Genomic DNA, 21,428 nt, shown 5'->3' on the forward strand with positions numbered 1-21,428 from the left:
GAAGACTTGGATCCTCGGTAAGACGAATGACCCATCAGCTATGAGTGAATGAGCTTCCTTGGCCATCTCCTTAGCTCCTGAACGAGTGATCCTTCCCACGATCTCTGGTTTCTCTGCAGCTTCTGACTCCTGGCTAGCCTCGATCATATCATCCTCCCCCTCTTCAAAAGGATTTGTCCTCAAATCGGAATCTGCATAGTAAGAGAGCAAGTCAGAAACATTGACTGTTGATGATATGGTATACTTACCTTGAAGATCAGTCTGATATGCGTTGTCATTGATCCTCCTGATGACTTCCCTGAAAAACAAGTTAGCTACAATAGCAGCATCATTCGTCTTGTGACTTGCAATGAAGTGAGCCATCTTGCTAAACCTATCAACCACAACAAAAATAGAATCTCTACCATCTCTGGTTCGAGGTAAGCCAAGAACAAAATGCATAGAAATATGAGTCCAAGGTTGAGAAGGATTCGGTAGAGGAGTGTACAAGCCGTGAGGCTGTACCTTACCCTTCGCCATTTTGCAGATATGGCACCTAGAACAAACCTTCTCAACGTCTTTCTTCATTTGAGGCCAATAGAAGTGTTCTTGCAGTCCAAGTAGAGTCTCTGACACCTCAAAATGTCAAGCTAGTCCACCTCCGTGAGCTTCTTTGATCAGCATCTCTCTCATGGATCCTCTGGGTATGCACAATCTATCCTTAAAGAACAGATATCCATCCTGCCTATAGTAGTTTTCAAAAGCAAGCTTATGGCATTTGCCATAGCTCTTAGCAAAATCGAGGTCAGTCTCATAAAGTCCTACTAGCTTAGAAGACAAAGTAGAAATGAGAGTGTACCTCCTGGATAATGCATCTGTGACTACATTATCCTTACCTGCACTTGGACTGAGGTTCTCTTTAATGTGTCCCTTGCTCATCAGCTCTTCTACTTGCTTCTGAAGCTCTTTAGTTTCTACTGGATTGGTTCTGTAAGCTGGTCTGTTCGATAGAGCTGAACCTGGTACCAATTCGATCTGATGCTTTATCCCACATAGTGGCGGCAAACCTGGAGATATCTCTTCTGGAAACTCATACTTGTACTCCTCTTTAATCTCTATGATTTCGCGTGGAAGCTCTTCTGCTGTCTTAGTGCTGGTGAGTGTTTCTTTATACTCAAACATGAATGTGGTCATCTCTGGATCAAATAGATTGTTGAACTCACTGTGGTTGATGTACAGGCTGTGAGACACTTTCTCTGTATCCTTGCGGTTCATGTGAAGCTGGTCCTTGTAGATTTCGCTGGGTGTAAGTGGTAGAAGAGTGACCTTGCGTCCTTTGAACTCAAATGACTGCTTGTTGGTGTGGCCATCTTGAAACACTCTTCTGTCGAACTGCCATGGTCTTCCCAACAGAATATGACTTGATTTCATCGGAATCACATCACATAACAGCTCATCCTCATACTTCCCAATCGCTAGTTTCACCATCACTTGCTGCGTGACTGTTAAAGCTCCCTTGTTGTTCAACCACTGTAGCTGATAAGGCCTTGGATGTGAAGTGGTCTTGAGGTTAAGCTTCTGTACCATCTCTTCACTAGCTGCATTAGTACAGCTACCACCATCTACGATCAAGGTGCAGACCTTGTCTTGAACCATACACCTGGTGTGAAATAGGTTCTCACGCTGACCTCTATCATCTGGATGCATCTAAACACTTAAAGCTCTGCGTGCTACTAACATCTCTCCCATGACTGCGGGTTCTCCTTCTTCATCTAGTTCAGGCTCTGGTTCACTTTCTTAACTGTCTACTGGCACAATCTCTCCTCCTTCTTGAAGAAGAAACATCTTCTTGTTAGAACAGTCTTTGGAATAATGTCCCATTCCTTGGCATTTGAAACACCTGATATGACTTGTAGAGGTGCTACTCTTGGACTTATAATCAATCTTAACTTCCTCTTTGACTGTGGTTGTCACGGGTTTGCTGTCCTTGGTGAAGGCGGGTTTACTGAACTCTCTCGGCTTGGACATGTCAGGCGTAGATGTAGACCTCATTCCCTTTCTCTTGATCTGCGATTCAATCAACTCTGCCTTATGTACCATTTCTTGCACATCTTCATAATTCTGCAGCTCTATCTTGTCTTGAATCTCTCTGTTCAATCCTCCAAGAAACCTAGACATAACCATGTCTTCACTCTCCCTCAGATCAGCCCTGATCATAAGCGTTTCCAGCTCTTGATAGTAGTCTCTAACAGACTTGGTGCCTTGGATGAGACGCCTAAGCTTGTTAAGAATCTCCCTCTGATAGTGTGTAGGCACAAATTTCTTTCTCATCTGCGTGACTAACTGTTCCCATGTAGTGATAGCAGGTTCTCTCTGTCGATGTCTAGTAAGTCCCAGCTGCTCCCACCACAACAAAGCATAGCCATTGAATTCGGATATGGCTATCTTCACCTTGTTCAGCTCATAAGTACCTTGAACCTGAAAGTTAGATTCCATCTTCCTCTCCCAGTCTAGATAAGTCTCTGGATCATTGGTACCATGAAAAGAAGGATACTGAATCTTGAGATTTTTCAGCTGCTGCCTCAAAGGATCATAATCCCTGCCTCAAAGGATCAGATACTGTTTCGGTTTCTCCTCATTGTCTCTTGACTATGATCTGAAACTTCTTCTTCTTCAGAATATTCTCTATCTGACTCAATATATACTCGATGCCCAGCTACTTGTTCAACTTGTTGTGGGCGTATATGATCTCTACCGGTTCTGCGTTGCTCTCTTTCTGTACCCTGAGTGCTTCTCCTCTGATTGAAACAAGTCTCTCTCCCCCCAGTAAGTGTATTAACTGTTCTGATCCGTGTGTGCTTGGAAGAGACTCCAACGTGTGCCTTTCCTTTAGCTAAACGATGGGCTTCATTAGGACTAGGCGGGTCTGAAGAACTCTGTTCTGAAGCACTAGATGCTTGAGCTATGTCTTTGAACTGTTTCTCAAACTTGTTACTGAGCTGCTCCATCTGTTGCTGAAACTGAGTAGACATTATCTTGTTTGCTTCTGCTATTTGCTTAGACATGGCTTGGTTCAAAGCTTCCATAGCTTCTGGAGAAAGCTCCATTGTACCTGCAAATTAAAGAAGAAACTCGCAGTAACTTGTTCTTTGAATGAGAAAAACGAAAATAAACTCTAAGACTCTGAATTTTAAACAAGAAAACACGACTTGCAGACCTAATGTCGAACAAGACTATAAGAAAGAAATCGAACAATACCAAACCCTACAGCTAACAAACTCAAAATAACTAAACCCTATTTGCAGTCTAATTTCGAAACAACACAAAACTAACTCCTAAACTCAAACGAATCAACAAAAAAACTAAACCCTATTCGATCTAGACACAAACGAATCAACAAAAACAAACCCTAAAACTAAACAAACGAATTTTAAGCAACAAAAACGAGATTAGGGTTTCAGAATCGCTTAGCCTTGGCACAGAGTTGGCTCTGATACCACATAATACGATTTCCCCTAGGATTTAACTCTGATGAAGGCTGATAACCGAGTGATAGGTGATGTGGACGGAAGGTGATGATGAACGGATGATTTTGGGTGATGATGTGTGAAGATCGAAGGAATAAAACAATGGTGTGATGGAGATAGATGTTTAGGTGGTTGTATGGAATGAAACAAGTGAAGAATTTCTGTATCACAAAGTGTTTAGAAACCCAGAATTCAAGAACGCATTCAAGAAATCAAATTGAGGAAGAAAGATCAACAATTCGTTTTACAACATCATTCTTCGCTAAAGAACAAAGGAGGCGTGCTATTGGGTTTTATAATCAACCCTAGTCTCGACACTCCAAACAACAGGTAGTTCAAAATAAAACAGCAAGACGTTTTAAGGAAATAAGAAAACAGCAAAACGTCTAGGTGACCTGTAGTAGTACAGAAGTCGCTTGTACTAGTACAGAAGTACATTATTCCCCATTGGTAATGACTTCTAGATTACTCGACGTAGTGATCCATTTGCCTCATTAAAAACCATACTGAGAAAACCCAGTGGGACAAAACTCAGCTATGGGAAAAAGAGTACAAACTTCACACCTAAGTTATCTAGTTATCATTACTGGGTGAAGTTTTCATGGTGGATATGTTGAAGACTTGGATCCTCGGTAAGTCGAATGACCCATCAGCTATGAGTGAATGAGCTTCCTTGGCCATCTCCTTAGCTCCTGAACGAGTGATCCTTTCCACGATCTCTGGTTTCTCTGCAGCTTCTGACTCCTGGCTAGCCACGATCATATCAGATTCTCTAAACAACAACTCTTTCTCTGTGGGATCGATCCTTAAATACTTCAACCGATTAACTGTGCACTTGCAGTAGTCATGTGATCTTTTAAGGTAAAAGATTTTGAAGCGAAATTTCACACACATCAATGTCCCACTTCTTCTCTAGAATGGGTAAACTCTACAATAAGCCAATCGGAACCTAATGCTCAGCCTTCACTAACTGGCAAACATCATATTCCGCGGCCCAATCAGCTACATCCTTCTTCATCCCGACCCAATGATAATACTGCTTGAGGTCACGATATATCTTAGTCACTCCTGGAAGAATAGAAAACATATTCGCATGAGCCTATCTCAGAATCTTCTACCTCAACTCCTCATCTTTAGGTACACAAATCCGTACATGCATAAATATGGTACCATTAGCGGAGACATGATACTCCAAACCAACGTCCCTAGAGGCATTCACTAGTCCATCATCCCTCTCATGTGCCAACCAAACTCTACTCAAAAGATCGATTTGGTCTGATGCCTCTAATCCCAAAGGCTCCTGTGAAATAGCACACAACCTCAATGCACTATCTCACCCACCAGAGATTCCATATCTGGCTCCTGGGCCGAAGCCGTCTGCTTACGACTTAGAGCATCTACAACCAAGTTAGCTTTACCAGGGTGAAAAGCTATCTCTAGATCATAATTTGCCACCAACTTTATCCACTGCCTCTGCCTCAAATTTAGCTGAGGCTGAGTGAAAATGTATTTTAAGCTCTTATGATCTGTAAACACATGTACCTTCCAGCCATAAAGATAAGACCTCTAAATCTTTAGGGCAAAAACCATAGTAGTCATCTCCAAGTCATGGGTAGGATAACTGTCCAAATGCTTCTGCAACTGCTTTAACGCGTAGGCAATAACCTTCCTATGTTTCATCAACACACACCCCAAGCCAACTCTAGAAGCATTTGTATAAACCACATAACACTCACTCTGCTCTGTCAATGCCTAGGAAACTCCTGATCTTCGTGGGCTATACATACAACCATCAAAAATTAAACCATGAAAAGGACAAGCATCCAGCCGCCTGCTGAGTAATGGTGTCGACCGACAATGATCACCTGATATCCACCTTCCAACGAGTCCAAGGCTCTCCTAGAGGCCATTTCAACTCATAAAACCACAAAACTAAGCAACCAAGCAAGAAAAGACAATCAACCCACTCCCAAAAACAAAGAAATTAAAGATCTTAGCTTAGATAAGCCATGGTCATGCACCCACCTATCCAACAAGAAGTTTCTGACTAACAATGACGAATTCAATACCACAACAAGCCTCCCAACACATCTTTAGCCTTAGATCTTCACTCAACGGGACAAATCTGTCTAAAAACGGCTTAGAACTCTCAGGAAACTCACATAAACTATTTATCTCTTCTCAAACTCTCTGGAAAACGAAAAAAGGCTAAAAAAATAAGGACATCGGGTTTCTTCCTTAAATACTCGAGCCCTAGAGTTTTCCCACTAAACCAAACCAAACCAAAGATATTAGAAATAACTCGAGCACTAACCGAATAGTGGTGTCAACAAACACCCTTTCTTGGTGTATACCCACCCAAACCAAAAATTTGGTTCGCCTGTATTAGATGAAAATGCTTGAGGTTTTTTTAGTTAGAAAAATGAAATGTATCGATTAATTTGGTTAACAAAATAAATAACTGAAATCTGATAACCGAACCGAATCGAACCATTATTTAGTTGGTATCTTCCGTCATCTCTCTCTCCCTCTGTACCATCCGTCAATCGAATCAATTTGCTTTCTCTCTCTCTCTCTCTCTCTCTCTCTCTCTTCTTGTCATTCCTCTGCAGGTAAAGGCTTCGTTGAATCTTCTTCCTCTTTATTATGTCTTTCTTTATTAGATCTCAAAAGTAGAGTGATTGATTAACCCTAATTAATCAATGTTCTTGGATAATACACTTTCACCTAATGATTGATTGAGATTATCACCACCGGATCTGATTACTGCCGTCTGTCTGTGAATTACAAGAAAGTAAAATAAAACCCTAATTTTGCTGCAGGGTCGTTTTAGTTCTTCTTGATTTTTAGTATTTGATATCAAGATCTCTCTTTTTTTTTTTTTTTTTTTTTTAATAACTTTTGCAGTTGAAAACGACGATTCGATCTTTGCTTCTTTGGGCAAATAAGAGATGCAGGTAGTAGTTTTTTTTTTTTTTTCTGTTATGAATTTCACTATGATAATAACTAGGGTTGTCTGAGAATTAATTTTTTTTGGCTAAAAGTGATTGATTGATTGATTGATTGATGTGGTCTTGTAAAAATAGGCATCATCACGAGCGAGACTGTTTAAGGAATACAAAGAAGTTCAGCGTGAGAAAGTAGCTGATCCAGATATTCAATTGGTGTGTGACGATACCAACATTTTCAAATGGACCGCTCTTATCAAGGTTTTTTTTTTTTATAATCAAAACACTCCATTTTTTTTTTATTGCTTTCGGTTCAAATGGACCGCTCGCTCGCTCGCTCTTATCAGTCATCAGTGTTCCATTTTTTTTTTTTTTTTTTTTATATTCTCAGGGACCGTCTGAGACGCCTTATGAAGGCGGAGTTTTTCAGCTTGCATTTGCTGTTCCTGAACCGTATCCTCTACAACCTCCTCAAGTGCGATTCTTGACCAAGATATTCCATCCAAATGTGCACTTCAAGGTTCAGTGAAAACGATGCTGTTTTTTTGTAATCTCTTTGCTACAAACGTTTTTTTACATTCTTTGGATTTTGTAGACAGGGGAAATATGCCTCGACATACTCAAGAATGCGTGGAGTCCTGCTTGGACGCTTCAGTCCGTGTGTAGAGCCATCATAGCATTGATGGCTCATCCTGAACCGGACAGTCCTCTTAACTGCGACTCAGGTGAAAACAAACAACAAAAAGAATATGCAACTGCCTTTTAGTGTAACTACAAATAATATGACACTTATGTTTTCGTTGTTGCTATTGAAGGTAATCTTCTTAGATCTGGGGATGTGAGAGGGTTCAATTCAATGGCAAGCATGTACACACGCCTCGCCGCTATGCCTAAAAAAGGATGATACTCTCTCTCTTTTCGATTTCGTTAATGATAATGATTTGCAACAAGTGAATTTCAGTTTACAAGCAGAGATGTTTCTTCTTCTTATTATTAGTTTACAATTTTACCAATATTACAATTGGACATGTCATGTCCACCGGTTTATTTAAGGAATTTGTCAAACCAGTCTGATGACTCTTTGATCATATAACTCGTCACTTCGTGTCCAACTCCATCTTCTGCTTTGAACTGCTCTCAAGAAACATCAAAAAGTCTATTTCCTTAATTTCTCTATCTGGTACAACTATATATAAGATTAGATCAATGATGATATACGTACCTTAAAATTTCCAGAAGAACCAGTTTCCTTATACGCCTTCTCAGCTCTCTTTAAAGGAACTTCTAGTCCGCCAAGAGGGCACCGAGGATCCTTGGCACCTGCATATGAAAATCCGGAAAAAAAAAACTTGTAAGTGTGTCAGATAGATAATGAGCATATACATATCGATTGTGCTGACCGTTAAGGATGTAAAGAGGCCGTGGAGCAATCACTGGTAATGAGTAAGGTGAGTCAAACTTAGAAGCTAGTCCAGGAGCTATTCTGTTCCACACCTGTTTTAAGTCAATCAAATACTTGTCAACTGTATATTTGAGTCGCAGTCCGAATTCCTAGTCATTTTCAAGCTTCTTTACCTTTTCGACTACTTCTTTGTCGATTACACTCTTTCCCAGATCAATCCTTGCTTCTGAAACCATAGAAAGCAAAGGAATTATAATTCTCATACTCAAGTATATATTGAATCTTTTAGTAAGTTTTTTTTTCAAAATCTGACCTTCAAATAAAGGTTTTATACTGTTGACTCTTGCTTCCCACTCATCATTGTCTATTGCCCATCTAAATCCCTGCCCAACATTCAAAAGTTTTTTGAATTAGGAAACCTTATCCTCTTACAAGCAAAAGAAAAGGTCTCTCATAGTTGCTATGTTGTTTAAGAAAGAGTAGTAATGATGATATTTGCACCTGGACACCGATTAAAGGGACAGCCACGGAATAGCGTGTGTCAGCTGCAGCAGCAAACCAAGCATGCATCCCTGTACATATTGGTTTTCACAATGAACAAAAAATTAGTATATATGAACTTACTACTATTACTACAACAAATCAAGCAACTCATCAGTTTGTTATATGACTGACCTCCTAGCGAAATGCCAGTGATTCCTATCCTTTTTGGGTCTATATCATCCCTCTTAGTAAGATATTCAGCTAGTTTGATCAAATCCCAAACCTAAGAAAAGACCAAAAAAAAATAAAAATCAAATAGATGCAGTAAGATCGATGTTTTATACTCTAAAAGTGAAACCAGAAAATGAAAGCTAAAAAGAGGCAATGGGGAGTTTTTTACAGTATCAAAGATAAAAGGCATTGTGTTTCCATTTTTCCAAGATGATATAAGAGCCTGCATTGTAATTTACACCCATATCAGAACTCAAAAGAGAAGAAAAATAAAAAAAGGTCATATATAATGAATTTGTAACAAACATCATTATATGCAGTTTTGCAGTTGTAAGCGCGTTCCCCGTGGTAGCGAGAGTCTAAACCGATGGCTACATATCCCCTCGAAGCATATGCCTAAGTAGAAATAAAACATATATATATATATATATAATCAAAACATTCTTTGTTGATTAATTAAGAAGAAATCAAAAAGTTAACAATGATGATGTTACTTCGAGCCATGGCCTTAACCATTCTTTGTTTGTGTTTGTGCCGTGCATAAACACAATCGCTGGCCTTCTTTGTTCACTTGTCTTCTTCAAGCTTAAAATAAGCAAAGGCAATCTCCCTTGCTCTGCATCCTTTATATTCCCCATTACAAATAGAATACAATTTTTTTTTTTTTTTTTTGTAAGACTTAACACAAAATATATATATTATCCATAAGTTTCTTTGAATATTTACCAAATGTTAGTTACCTCAGTGTGGAGATGAAGGTTTTCTTCTTTAAGCATCTCTTTCAAGTCACCAATGTCTTCTTTTGGACAAGACTCTATTGCCTGTGTTTTGGTAATGACCAAAAACCAAAGATCAAATAAAAAGAAGAATGAAACTTTTATAGGAAAAGAAAAAAAAAAAAAAAAAAAGGATTGAACATCATCTCACTTCTGTAGATGGAACATCGGATTGAAAGAGAGGGTTCTCGACAGAATTCGAATAATCCACCATTAGTGGAACTATAGATATTAAGATTTAAAGGAAGATTAATTAATATATGTGATTATGAGATCGGGAAAAAATTAGAAGAAACATTAGTAATAATAAATCACCTTCAGGAGATCGTCGACTCAGGAGAACACGAAGGAACTCCGATCTAAACACTTGGGCTTGAGAATCCATAACGCCGTTTCCGGTGGTGGTGATCGGTGGTGGGAGAAAAAGATTCGGTGTTCTGTTTTCGTTACTCAAAATTAATGTCAACGGCATGCAAATTTGCACAATTAGCTACCTCCTTGCTTCTTCTTGATGACGTGTTTTGGTAAACTTTTAAAATACCTTTTGGTTTTTTTCTTTGTTAATGATTAAAAACACTTTTGATTTTGTCATCACATTTTGGATTTTTGCATTTTGGTTTTTATTCGATTTCTATTACACAGAAGTTATACGAAATGTTTTTTTTAGCATCCCCAAAAAAAATTACATGAGTTCTTAGTTTTATTTACTACAAAATTGTATGTAACACATATGTACTCAATTTATAATCTATATACGAAATATTTTTAAAAATACTCAAGTCTTTTAATATTCAAGTGAGAATACCTTCCACCAACTGGCATGGGAGAGGAACCTTTGTTTCCTAGGATTATATGGGCGATCTGGACAGCAAGAAACAGAAACATCTTTAACAATCGACAGCTACAACTTTGTGATGAAGCCATCATCAGTGCCTGCGTCTAGATGGAAATAAAAGAACTACAACCACAGAGTCAAACACCAATGAGCATAGTGACTTTTCTACTTGGCTCTCGATTGAACCAGACAAAATAAGAGATACCACAATGCGGCTTGGAGATAAAAGACGTAGATAAGATCAGATCAGATCGCTCTAACTCTAAGCAAAGTCTTCTCTGCTAAATTAGGTATCAGAAATTTATTAGCATTAATGGGAAGTTCACTATATGCACCCACAAAACACACACACACACAAGGGTGCTGCTAAATCACTTATATATATACTTAAATGATGAAAAAATGAAAAGTCTCTTTCAGCCTTATCAGTTTCATCATTGATTCGGGACGTGCACTTATTACTGTGTTTAAACTACTTTCATATACAAGGCCAACCAAAAAAAAAAAAAGATGGATCTTCAGTTATGTAGTATAGACCTAATTTTGCTTGCTTAAAGCCTGAAATTGAGAAAGATAGATAAGTTAACGTTGGTCAACAAATATGATAACAACTGTTGCGTTTTGCCGTTATGTAGATCACCAAATCCAACTTTACAATTCTCAATCCTTAATTTTGTCATCACAAAGCTCAAACGCTATATTTCATATATCTCAAACGCTAAAGATTTATCCTAAGGAACCAAAAATTCCCTTCGAAGTGTATAGAATGCTGACGTCTAAGAGATCCGAGGTACAAGAGAGAGGCTGAGAAAATTACATGGACTCTTGAACGATTTCCTCGGTTACATCGATAACATCCTCAAACTCAACTTCTTTGGCTTCATACTCATCTTCTTCCACATCACTAACTTCACCATCCCGAAGATTTTGCCTCGCGAGTTTCTCCTCTTCATGAAGAGACTTCCACTGCATCACCCACTTCTCCCATTCTTCCTTCAGTGCCTTCCTCTTCTCTCTGTCTTGTTCGCTCAACAGCAACGACACGTCCTGATCCTCTGCCTCGTACTTCTTGCTGTACTTCTTCAGGTCCTTTGCTATCTCTTCTTCCTTCTCCGCAGTCAAGAATGATGGCGGTCTTGGACGCCAAGCCAACTGTTAAACCATACACAAACGTTTTTTTAGACATCGAAATGGATGATACTTGCTTGAGACCGAGTTTCTTTTTGTTACAGACCTGGAAGAAATGATCCTTCAGTGTTCGGTAAAGCAAATTCCCGTTGAAAGACCATATGGTGAACCCATTCTCCATCTCGTGGACTGATGTCACTGCAGTTGCAACGTACCTTTGGAAATAAAAAAAAGACCGAACCGCATCAGAGATTGGAACAAATAGAAACAACCAATGGACTGGTTTAGTTTTAAGACAGTAGTACCTTCCAGTTGGGTCCCATTCGATTTCCGTGGCCATGAAGTGTTCGGCTGTGGCCATTGTCTCGAGCTCATCCACGTTGAAGAATTCAAGCTGGCCATTGAATCCCTTTAACCCAGCAAGAATGATGTACTTGCCAGTGGGGGACCAGAAGAGGGCATTGGCTTGTTTGGCCTTCAAAGTTGCGAGCTTTGAAACCCTTCCAGTGTTTTGTGCAGTCTTCATTGTGTAGAAACTGACATCTGGTCTTGGTTGGTCACCATGAATCACAGCAAACCTGTGACCCTTGGGCTCCCACGCGAAAGCAATGATCTTGTCATTCTTGTTGTCCAGCTCAAGAACCTCGATGGGAATATCCCTCTCTTTGATACGGAAAAGCTCAAATCCAGAGTATATGCTCTTCTTAGTTTTTGTATATCGATCAACCTTGACAGCAAGATACTCTCCACTACTCTGCCAGTACATCTTGCAGTCGCTCACACTGAAGAGATTCTTCTGCCTCAACTCCACCTTGCTCGGGATTTGGATTAGAGCAACCTGAAGAAAGACATGTAAATACAAAACAACTGGCAGAAAACTGAAGCAAATTGAGGATTCAGGGAAATAATAGAAACATACCTTGGCAGGTTGGTTTCCACCACCTTGTTCAGGAACAAACAATGAAAGGATAGAATCAGTAGGAGACCAGCAGATATCCACAACATTATCGACCTTAATGGATTTCTTGTCTATTAAGCTGAAAGTCTCAGTCTCATAGACAGAGATAGTGTTTTTGCTAAGCTTGGCAAAGTATTTATCATCATTTCCACCAGCCCATCTGCAGAAAAAGTTTACGAGATATCAACAAATGTGCACAATAGTTGAATAGAGAAAGGACATTGACATGCAGTTGAAGATATTACCTGAAAACAGGCCAAGAGGCACCAGCAACACCACCAGGTCCTCCAATTGAAAACTCATCAGCACTACCCTTGAAATCTCTCATCATCCTCCCGGTCCTCACATCAAAGACCTTAATCTCTACTTTCTGAGAGTTTGACAGAAATCAGAATCCTTTGTATAGAAATGATATACAAATAAAAGTTGGAAAGAACAGAAGCAAAGATGCACTCACACTTGCATCTCGTGGGTTGCTTGGTTCTTGGCTATGGTAAGTTACCAGATATTTCTCACCTGGCGAGAAGTCAACTAGTTTTACCTAAAACGGAATCAACAAATTAAAACATGTCAATTTTCAGGCCAACAGAGGAAAAACAAAGCTAATACGTAGCGATTAAAAGGATTGTCAAACCATAGAATGCTGATAACGCATGAGACGCGTGAATGTATCAGCACCACCCCAAACAGCTGCTCCTTGCTTGTGAAGTGTCACAAGGTATGTACCTAGAGGAGACCACTGCACATAACTCTCTGTCCAATACTGCATAGGAGGAGAACATCATTAAGTCAAAAAATGGATACACACAGGAAAATGTAACATTGCTCTAAACAGTCAATTAACAAATAATGGATATACACAGGAAATGTAAGTAACTTACAGGACGCTTATGAACAGGTTCAGGCTTCTTCTGCCTAGGATCATTCCAGTAAACTTCAGTATCAGCGCCATGACGAATGACTAGCTGGTCCCGGGCTTTCTCATCAGTAAGCCATTTTTGATAATTTTCCTGAGAAAACAAACACCATATAAATAACGAGAACAAGCACCTCAATAAAGAAACAAACATGCAACAAGATTTACGCAACTTTTAATTATTGGTTAGTATACATACAATGCGTATACAAATCCTAACTCTAATGCAGCTGGCGAACACACGAAATTCACTGAATAAAACCAGCAAATAACCAGCACAGACGCAGAGGAAGTTATTCAAAGACAATGATTCAAGGTAGCAAGGAGTAGAGTATATGATGAAAACTACACATACCGCAGGGGAATAAGGCCTGGCCTGAGGAGGCTCCCACTCCTCCTTCACATTCATCAACCTGTCGAAATCATCAAACTTGTTTACATCAAAGATATGAGCCTTGTCCAGCTTGTAGCCATGAGTCTTTTCCTTAGCATTTTGCGCTTCCTGCAAGATTGAGAAACAAACTCTTTTTAAGTAGACGACCCTATTGAAACATACGAGGCCTACACAGAGATAGAGACACCTAAGCTAAATTAACTAAGCTGCTCATAGTTAGTAAAATAACCTGAGCGGTATTGAACTCAATAAAACAGTAGCCCAATGTTTTGGTATCGGGTCCAACGGGCATCCACAGTCCATTCTCCCTGATCACACCTAACTGGTTGTAAATTTTCTTGACAACACCTTCAAGTTTCTCATACTTCTCTCTGAGAACATCAGGGAGGTGATCTACTACGATTATGTTACCGAATCCAGTGTCGAATTCTGACTGATCATCGTGGTATACTGCTTCATCATCACTACCAATCCACCAAAGATTCCAAAGAAAAAAGAAAAACAAAAAACTCAGTTCCGTTGTTCGTACATTCTACAATAAACCAGGACGCATAGATCTATTGAGAAAAAATCTCACCTCGCGATCCCAAAATCGTCTCCAGGGGGAAGTTGGATGGAATCGAGATTAATCTCAGACCAATTAATCCCTAACTGAGCCGCTCGGCCATCTATATCAACGGCCGCAACCATGATTTCAACAACTTAGATCCAAGACTCTGTGCGCTTTGAGGAAGAAGAAGAAGAAGTGAAGAAAGTGAGAGCCTAGGGTTTTTATAGTTTTGACAGTGTTAAGCCGATGACGAAGACGGAGGAAGACTGAATATTTTCCCCGGACGGGTCGGGACATGTAATTGGTTGGACCTATATTATTCCAAAGCCCATTAACAATAATACAGCGACGAAAAGCCCATTATGCTCTGTTGATTCCTTTGACGATACATCATACAGTAGAACCTCTATAAATTAATAAAGTCGGGACCATAAAATTTTATTAATTTATAGAGGTTTTAATTTATCGATAAATTAATAATTATTAATTTATCGATAAATTAATATTTTATTAATTTATGAAGAGACTTTTAATTTTCATAATTTTGAAAATTTTATATTACAAAATAAGATACTTTTGTTGTCAATTCATATTTTAAAATTTTGTTCTTAATTTATAATCTTGTTTATCGTAATTGCTAAGTTGAGTTTAGTTAAAAATGATAAATATTAGAAGCTTAGAGTTTATAAGAAATTGCTACTAGTATCATTCATGTTAATGATGAAGTCGAATAAGATATTGTGGTAATTTTAAAACTAATTACATATAAAGAATCAATTATCGCATTTAGAAATATTCAGAATTTTTGGATGCGATTTGAAAAGACAACAATGAAAAAAAATTAGAGATGAGCTCCAAAAAGAATGCAAATTCAAGAATATGCAAACAACAATAGAGTTATCTTTCACTAGATTTTCTTATATATATATATATATGGGAGATTCTCATAAATAACACCATTTTGAGTTTTTCTTCCAATACTAGCACACACTCTTGAATGTTCCAAAACTAGCACAAAATTATATATCTTTAATTTTGGAAAATTTAAATTATTAAATATAATTGTCCTCTTATCTCGATTTTGTCATTTCACCTTTGTCTTTTCTTCTTCTTTTTGAGTTTCTATTTTCACATATCGTTTTCTCAGATTTTGACCCTTTAATTTGGCTTTGTTCTTCTTCCTCGTATAGTAGAAGAACATCACAAAAACTGGGTTTTTTTTCTTTCTTTCTGTAAATTCTCAGATTTTGACCCTTTAATTTGGCTTTGTTCTTCTTCCTCGTATAGTAGAAAAACATCACAAAAACTGGGTTTTTTTTCTCTTTCTTTCTGTAAATTCTGAAGAGATCCTTCACGGATTTGATCTGTTTAAACTATATAAAGTCTTGATTTTTATAAATCAGCTAAAAAAAGAAGTCGCGGTTTAGAGTTTATGGTTTGACTAGGAAAAAACAAATCATACTGAAATAGGTTGTGAGGTTTCCAAGTTATATGCATTTTGTTGGGTATTAGAACCTGAAGGATCTAATCATGGAGTCACAGGGTTAGGTAAAGAACGTATCTTTTTTTTTTTTTTTTCTCGGGTTTGTTTTGTTTCTGTATGATTGAATTGGATTTTTGTTTTTGTTTCTTTAGATGAGGATAGGAGAGGTGAAGGGAATGATTTGCCTCAGTTTCGTGAATTCTCAATTGAGACGTTAAGGAACGCTACATCAGGATTTGCTGCAGAGAATATAGTTTCAGAGCATGGTGAAAAAGCTCCAAATGTTGTGTATAAAGGGAAATTGGAAAATCAAAGACGTATTGCTGTTAAAAGGTTTAATAGGAAAGCTTGGCCTGATTCTTGTCAGTTTCTGGTAATAATTAGCCTTTGTTCTTTGAATTTTGCTTTATAAAGTCTTTTTTACCTTTTTTATATGTCAATCTGAATCTCTTCTAAGTTTGTTCTTTGTATAGGAGGAAGCTAGAGCTGTTGGTCAGTTAAGGAACTATAGAATGGCAAATCTTCTTGGATGTTGTTATGAAGGTGAAGAGAGACTTCTTGTTGCTGAGTATAATATGTTGTCATCCTTAATGTATTGTTTATTGTTTGTTGCTTGTGTATTGATGTGTTCCTTAGTCACAGTTGAAAATTCAGGAAGCATTGTTGAAAATTCAAGAAGCATTGTTGAAAATTCAGAAAGACTTTCCTGAAACATATTCTCAGTTTTCATTTTTATTGTAGGAAATGGGGATTGAAGATTTCTCGAAGCTACGTGGTGTACACAAGATGCATGTATGTTTTAGATATCTTTAAGGAGTGTGTTGACATTTAATAGGACTATGTTCCTTTATCTAGTTTTACTTTGTATGTTGTTTAGACATCAATGTTGTTTGGGAAACCTTTTAACATTGTTTTGGTACTTTTATATTGTTTCTACATCATAACACTGTCACATGTTTCTGTTAGCACTTTGATTTTACTGTGATTGAACTTCAAGAAGGATTCTATGGAAATTAAGGAAGGACTGTATGAAATTCGGGAAGGATTCCATGAAATTTATGAAGGTCTCTTTGAACTTTATGAAAAAGTTTGAATTTCCTAACATCAGAATGTGTACAAATGTGAAATCATTACCCCTCACTAATGGAGTAAATTACTCCAAATATTCTACTAATATCTGACACACTGAAGTAAAACACACAAAAATAGAGATTGAGAAACATATTTATTCAAATTGGGAAGGATTCAATAATATTCAGGAATGAGTCCTTGAAATTCATGATAGTTTTCATAAAAATTCAAAAACTCATTTACTTTAATTTAGGAAAGATTTCTTAACATTTAGGAAGCTTCCTTGAAGTTTAGGAAGGTTTTCCTAAATGTTTAGAAATCCCTGACTAGAACCAGATGACACTCCATGACTGTACTCCGCCTCTACACTAATAGCCCACTCCATAACCGACGAACTACAAGCCGAAAAGCCGCAGAAATCAAAATCAAAGATGACTACAAACTTCTCTCACTCTTAAAAAATCTCTTAGTCATCTTCCTCCACTCAACAACCAATTGTATACATCCATAGAGATCTGAACATGAACTCCATTGATTTCAACCTAAGAACAGATGATATCAGTTTCAATTGAACACATACTTCAATCAAAGTAGAATAGAAATATTCATTTCACAGCAGAAGCATTTTTTCCCCATTCTAGGCAAAAGCAGAAAAAAACTTTATAAAACCTCAAAATTGGTTTGATGGTTTCAATAATAGAAAAGAACGAAGAGAGATAAGAGATGCAGATAGAGATTGATATCTCTCTGATGGAGAAATTGGGTTAGAGAAAATTAAAGGAATTCATCATCAATTCGCAAAGAAACGATGCACAGATGAAGATAATGACGGAGATCACCGATGCACAAATGAAGACGATGACGCAGATTAACGATGCTGGAGGAAGTCTGAAATTGACTATGCCAGAAGAAGTTTGAAATTGACTATGCCAAATGAAGATATATAACTCAGATCGGATGCTCACCTTCACCGGCGATAACCACCGTCATCGTCCCATCAACAAATCGATAACTAAGTAAATAGCAAATAAAAATATTTTGATATTTGATGTAAAAACAGAAACTATTAATTTGTTATTTAAAATAAAATATACATAAATGCTAGTTTTGGAAAATGAGAGAGTATGTGCTAACTTTGGAAAAAAAAATTTAAAGTAGTGCTATTATGATATTGATGGGACCATGTTTTTACATAGAATTTTCAAAAAAATTATTATCTTATTAATTTATGGAAATATGTCATTTTTTACATCGGCCCAACTCGGGACCAAAAGAATTTATTAATTTATAGCGAGTATTAATTTAAAGAGTATTAATTTATAGAGGTTATACTGTACATGTTTTTTTACAAAGCTAGGTGACAATTTTAAAACCTTCATACTATTTTTAAATTATGAATTAAAAAAAATAGAAAAAATGAGTTAGATCCTAAAGTTTTTTGTCAGAAATTTCCCCCTAAGCATTATTATTACCCCCAAAAACTAATTTGAGTCTAGATGGCTTTGCTCTTCATCATCTGGTTCCTTTCAACTTGGATTTGTGTCGGCTTTGGTATTTCTTCCTGCATAACACAAATCTCTTGAATTAGCACATCATCTACGAGACTACAAGGAGTCAAGGATACGATATTAAGCTATAAAAGCAAAGCTTACCATTTAAGCTCCCACGGTTTGAGAGTTGAATGAGATAGTCCCTAAAGCTTGACAAGATCTGTCGTTCTTGTTCTAAGTAAACCTCCGAGCTTGTGTCTGTGTCTTCTTTCTCTTGGCTTGTTTTCACTCTGGCAAACGTATCTTTCTCTGAGCCGATCTCATGTTCTTCGTCACACATCAATGCACGTGTTGCTGGAGATAAAGGCTTCTCTTCTATTCTATTAGTATCAAGGACACAATCTGGAGAGTCGTTGATAACATTAGCACCTCTTTGGGCTGGATCACGTGAAGGATCTTTCCTTTTGTTTGTTTCACATTTGGCACCTGAAACACCACATCAGACATTCTCTTAACAAATGATCTGAGGAACATATCCTCCTTACATATAACTGCATGATATATGTACCTGATAATTTATTTGCCACATCCACTGATTTTGAAACCAAAAGCGAACATAGCTCTCTGACATGATGTGGTTGGATAATATTTGACAGAGAAGACCTATAGAAACCAAAACATTCAGGTCTCACGGTAGTTTCCAATGGGCAAAATCATAGAAAGGAAAAGGTTTGATATTTCCAACCTGTAAGCACATGTGGTATATCCAGATACCGCCTTGTCGTTAGGGAGTGAAAAAAGAGAAGTGTCACCATTTCTTACAACGTGGTTTGCCTAGTTGGAACAAGAAAAACACACACAGAAAAGTATGCTTTCAATGCAAGAAGTGAAGCTAAAGACCACCAGATCGACACATCAAAACAAAAACAAAAAAAAAAGGATTGTATTACTCGGCAAGATATATAGAAGTTTACCCTCTGATTCTGGACAACGAGTGAATGTAAAGCGTCCTTGCTCTTTCTCTTTCTTGATTCAGGAGGGTTAAGATAACCAGACATGTCGATGGCGCGGTTAACAGCAGCATTGGTCGTCTGTTGTATGTAGTTTTCTGAGACCTGAGGTCCATGAAGAAGAGCATTTCTTTCTTCGCTTCCTTCGAAATTCTTGCAATCTTGACATCTACAATTCTCTGAACACAGGACATTCGCCTGGTAACACTCACAGTACTTCTTGAGGCATCCTGATTTCTTGCAGTGGCATCCTTTACTGTGCTTTCCAAGAAGCAGCATTTTCCGCGCATTCTCCTACAAAGTCCATTTCAAAGAACATTCAACAAGCCGAGGATAAGTTATATAAGACTATATCATCAGCCAAAGCACTACTCAAAAGCTATATAGGACACCTTCGAAATGCATAAAGCTACATCTTTTTGAGATGCAAGATTTACATTACAAACCTGCAAATCTTTAATTCCATGAGGACTACCAGCAATCTTGGGCTTAAACGCATCCGGATTACGCTCCAAGATCGTCGTGACAGCTTCTTGTCTTGAATTCTCTTTATCCAAATTGTTGTGACAATTCAAACAGTTGCAACTACCGTTACAATAAGATCCAGACGCAAAACATTCGCAATACCTTTTACAAAAAATCCACAAGTCTGTTAAAGGTAAAGGATCTAAACCAACATGTTTTTTAAACTCTCTTTAAAAAAAAAAAAAAACATAACAAAACAGATACTTACAGCTTCAAGCACTTTGAGTTTTTACAATTGCAACGTTTCTGTTGTTTATTTGGAGTATTATCTATCGATTCAAGTTCTGTCTGTACTCGTGAGGTCGTCAATGGATCTTGGTCGCTACATACATATAAATTCAAAATCAAACCCCAAAAATTTGATAGATATGAGTAATTAAATTGTTTGTAAACCATATTTACCTCACTCGACAGTTTCCTCCTGATTGATTCATATGAAGTTGGTTGTGAACAAATCGGTGAAGCGGTGGTTTCTGCGGCGGAGTGACTTCCGTCGCTGATTCTTGAGAAGATTTCACCGGGGAAGTCGGCGGCGGTGGTTGTTCTAGCGACTTCTGAAACGAATCTATCTTCGCAGAGATGGAGAAATCTGATTGAGGTGGATTCTGATTAAAACTCGAATCCTCCTCCATAGCAAAAAGATTTTACAGAAGGAGCAGAGATTTTTTTTTTTTTTTTTTTTGATATGGTTCAAGTTTGAAAAGCTCTCTTCTTCTTCCTCTCTTTGGGATCTTTTTGAAAAATCAAAAAAAAAAAAATCAAACAAACTGAGTTTAATCAGCGAATCTAGCGGTTGAGATTTTAAGGTATTAATCAACGGTTCAGATCGTTTAATTAAGATCCATCTAGGTTTTTAGAGGATACGACTCATATGAGCGCAATTTGGCGCTAAGGAAGACTCAGAGTGTTTTACACGTGCGGTATGTATAGTAAAACCTCTATAAATTAATACTCTATAAATTAATAAATATTATAAATTAATAAATTTTACTGGTCTCAAGTCGGATCAGTGTAAAAATTAACAATATTCGATAAAATAATAAAATAATAATTTTTTTGAAATCTCCATATAAAATATAGTCCCAATAATATCATAAATAATAATTATATAAATATAAATATATATATATAATTGTGTATATTTCTTCTAAACTCATTTCTATAGAACAATTGTTATGTTGTATTTTCAAACTATAATGATATCTCTAAAATATTTTATAACATGTCATACAAATAACTAAATTTTAAAGTTTAATTTTTAGATATTCATCATTTACAATTTGATAATTTGACAGATTATAAAAATAGGAGAATTGGTATTATTTTTCATAAATTTGAATTTATGTATGTCATGTATATAAGTCAATTTGTCTATAGTATTTGTAATTTATTGTCAATAATGCTTTCTAAATATTACAAGTTCAATTCCTAAACCATAAAATTTATAACATTCGAAAGTTTAATCTTATTCTGTTATAATTGTTCTAATTCATAATTTTAAAAAATTTAAACAATTAAAAATATATCTATAAATCAATAATTATTAATTTACACTATAAAATAATAATTATTAATTTATAGATAAATTAATATTACTATAAATTAATAAAATGTCTTGATACTAACATTATTAATTTATAGAGGTTTTACTGTATTCTTTTTTAATTAAACTAACCGACCGGTTAAGAGATTGGTTCTCCCACGACCGCCTGCACACGTACC

The 21,428-nt window shown here is 37.0% G+C and overlaps 5 protein-coding genes and 1 long non-coding RNA gene across 9 annotated transcripts; 2 read left to right on the forward strand and 4 right to left on the reverse strand.

Annotated features, from left to right (window-relative positions):
• Positions 1-4,455: 4,455 nt before the first annotated feature.
• On the reverse strand, positions 4,456-5,416 carry LOC147919122 (uncharacterized). Its single transcript, XM_087503851.1, has 6 exons — positions 5,372-5,416; positions 5,243-5,283; positions 5,094-5,175; positions 4,848-5,000; positions 4,677-4,806; positions 4,456-4,574 (listed from the first exon to the last, which is right to left on the reverse strand). The coding sequence occupies exons 1-6, from the start codon at positions 5,414-5,416 to the stop codon at positions 4,456-4,458; spliced, it is 570 nt and encodes a 189-aa protein (XP_087359977.1).
• A 476-nt stretch (positions 5,417-5,892) lies between these two features.
• LOC104706895 (ubiquitin-conjugating enzyme E2 PEX4) lies at positions 5,893-7,522 on the forward strand. Of its 2 annotated transcripts, none has more exons than XM_087504295.1 (6): positions 5,893-6,118; positions 6,414-6,463; positions 6,593-6,715; positions 6,846-6,974; positions 7,050-7,179; positions 7,270-7,522. In XM_087504295.1, exons 2-6 carry the CDS (start codon positions 6,458-6,460, stop codon positions 7,356-7,358), a joined length of 477 nt encoding a protein of 158 aa, XP_087360421.1. In that variant the 5' UTR covers positions 5,893-6,118; positions 6,414-6,457; the 3' UTR covers positions 7,359-7,522. The 2 variants fall into 2 exon arrangements, with proteins under 2 accessions (XP_087360421.1, XP_087360422.1); XM_087504296.1 differs by having other exon boundaries at positions 6,039-6,300.
• On the reverse strand, positions 7,377-10,537 carry LOC104771051 (uncharacterized). Of its 2 annotated transcripts, XM_087504293.1 has the most exons (15): positions 10,387-10,537; positions 10,152-10,304; positions 9,662-9,783; positions 9,498-9,568; positions 9,311-9,391; positions 9,065-9,193; positions 8,877-8,966; positions 8,740-8,793; positions 8,532-8,622; positions 8,358-8,428; positions 8,170-8,239; positions 8,030-8,082; positions 7,855-7,948; positions 7,677-7,774; positions 7,377-7,585 (listed from the first exon to the last, which is right to left on the reverse strand). In XM_087504293.1, the coding sequence occupies exons 2-15, from the start codon at positions 10,271-10,273 to the stop codon at positions 7,499-7,501; spliced, it is 1,233 nt and encodes a 410-aa protein (XP_087360419.1). In that variant the 5' UTR covers positions 10,274-10,304; positions 10,387-10,537; the 3' UTR covers positions 7,377-7,498. The 2 variants fall into 2 exon arrangements, with proteins under 2 accessions (XP_087360419.1, XP_087360420.1); XM_087504294.1 differs by lacking the exon at positions 10,387-10,537 and having other exon boundaries at positions 10,152-10,259.
• Positions 10,538-10,783: 246 nt separating this feature from the next.
• Positions 10,784-14,477, reverse strand: LOC104771053 (eukaryotic translation initiation factor 3 subunit B). Its single transcript, XM_010495531.3, has 11 exons — positions 14,155-14,477; positions 13,807-14,041; positions 13,539-13,685; positions 13,149-13,277; positions 12,902-13,030; positions 12,725-12,808; positions 12,513-12,637; positions 12,229-12,427; positions 11,615-12,147; positions 11,416-11,524; positions 10,784-11,333 (listed from the first exon to the last, which is right to left on the reverse strand). The coding sequence occupies exons 1-11, from the start codon at positions 14,265-14,267 to the stop codon at positions 10,995-10,997; spliced, it is 2,142 nt and encodes a 713-aa protein (XP_010493833.2). The 5' UTR covers positions 14,268-14,477; the 3' UTR covers positions 10,784-10,994.
• A 602-nt stretch (positions 14,478-15,079) lies between these two features.
• On the forward strand, positions 15,080-16,665 carry LOC104771054 (uncharacterized). Of its 2 annotated transcripts, none has more exons than XR_764705.3 (4): positions 15,080-15,675; positions 15,763-15,983; positions 16,084-16,153; positions 16,352-16,665. It is a non-coding gene; the product is annotated as an uncharacterized LOC104771054 (long non-coding RNA). The 2 variants fall into 2 exon arrangements; XR_015592444.1 differs by having other exon boundaries at positions 15,182-15,675; positions 16,334-16,665.
• Positions 16,666-20,549, reverse strand: LOC104771056 (protein tesmin/TSO1-like CXC 7). Its single transcript, XM_010495532.3, has 9 exons — positions 20,109-20,549; positions 19,915-20,028; positions 19,628-19,808; positions 19,146-19,475; positions 18,917-19,005; positions 18,740-18,834; positions 18,334-18,657; positions 17,647-18,242; positions 16,666-17,223 (listed from the first exon to the last, which is right to left on the reverse strand). The coding sequence occupies exons 1-8, from the start codon at positions 20,336-20,338 to the stop codon at positions 18,208-18,210; spliced, it is 1,398 nt and encodes a 465-aa protein (XP_010493834.1). The 5' UTR covers positions 20,339-20,549; the 3' UTR covers positions 16,666-17,223; positions 17,647-18,207.
• Between the last annotated feature and the right edge of the window lie 879 nt (positions 20,550-21,428).

This window comes from Camelina sativa, chromosome 20 (genome assembly GCF_030686135.1).
Source record: "Camelina sativa cultivar CO46 ecotype springtype chromosome 20, ASM3068613v1".
NCBI classification, from domain to species: domain Eukaryota; kingdom Viridiplantae; phylum Streptophyta; class Magnoliopsida; order Brassicales; family Brassicaceae; genus Camelina; species Camelina sativa.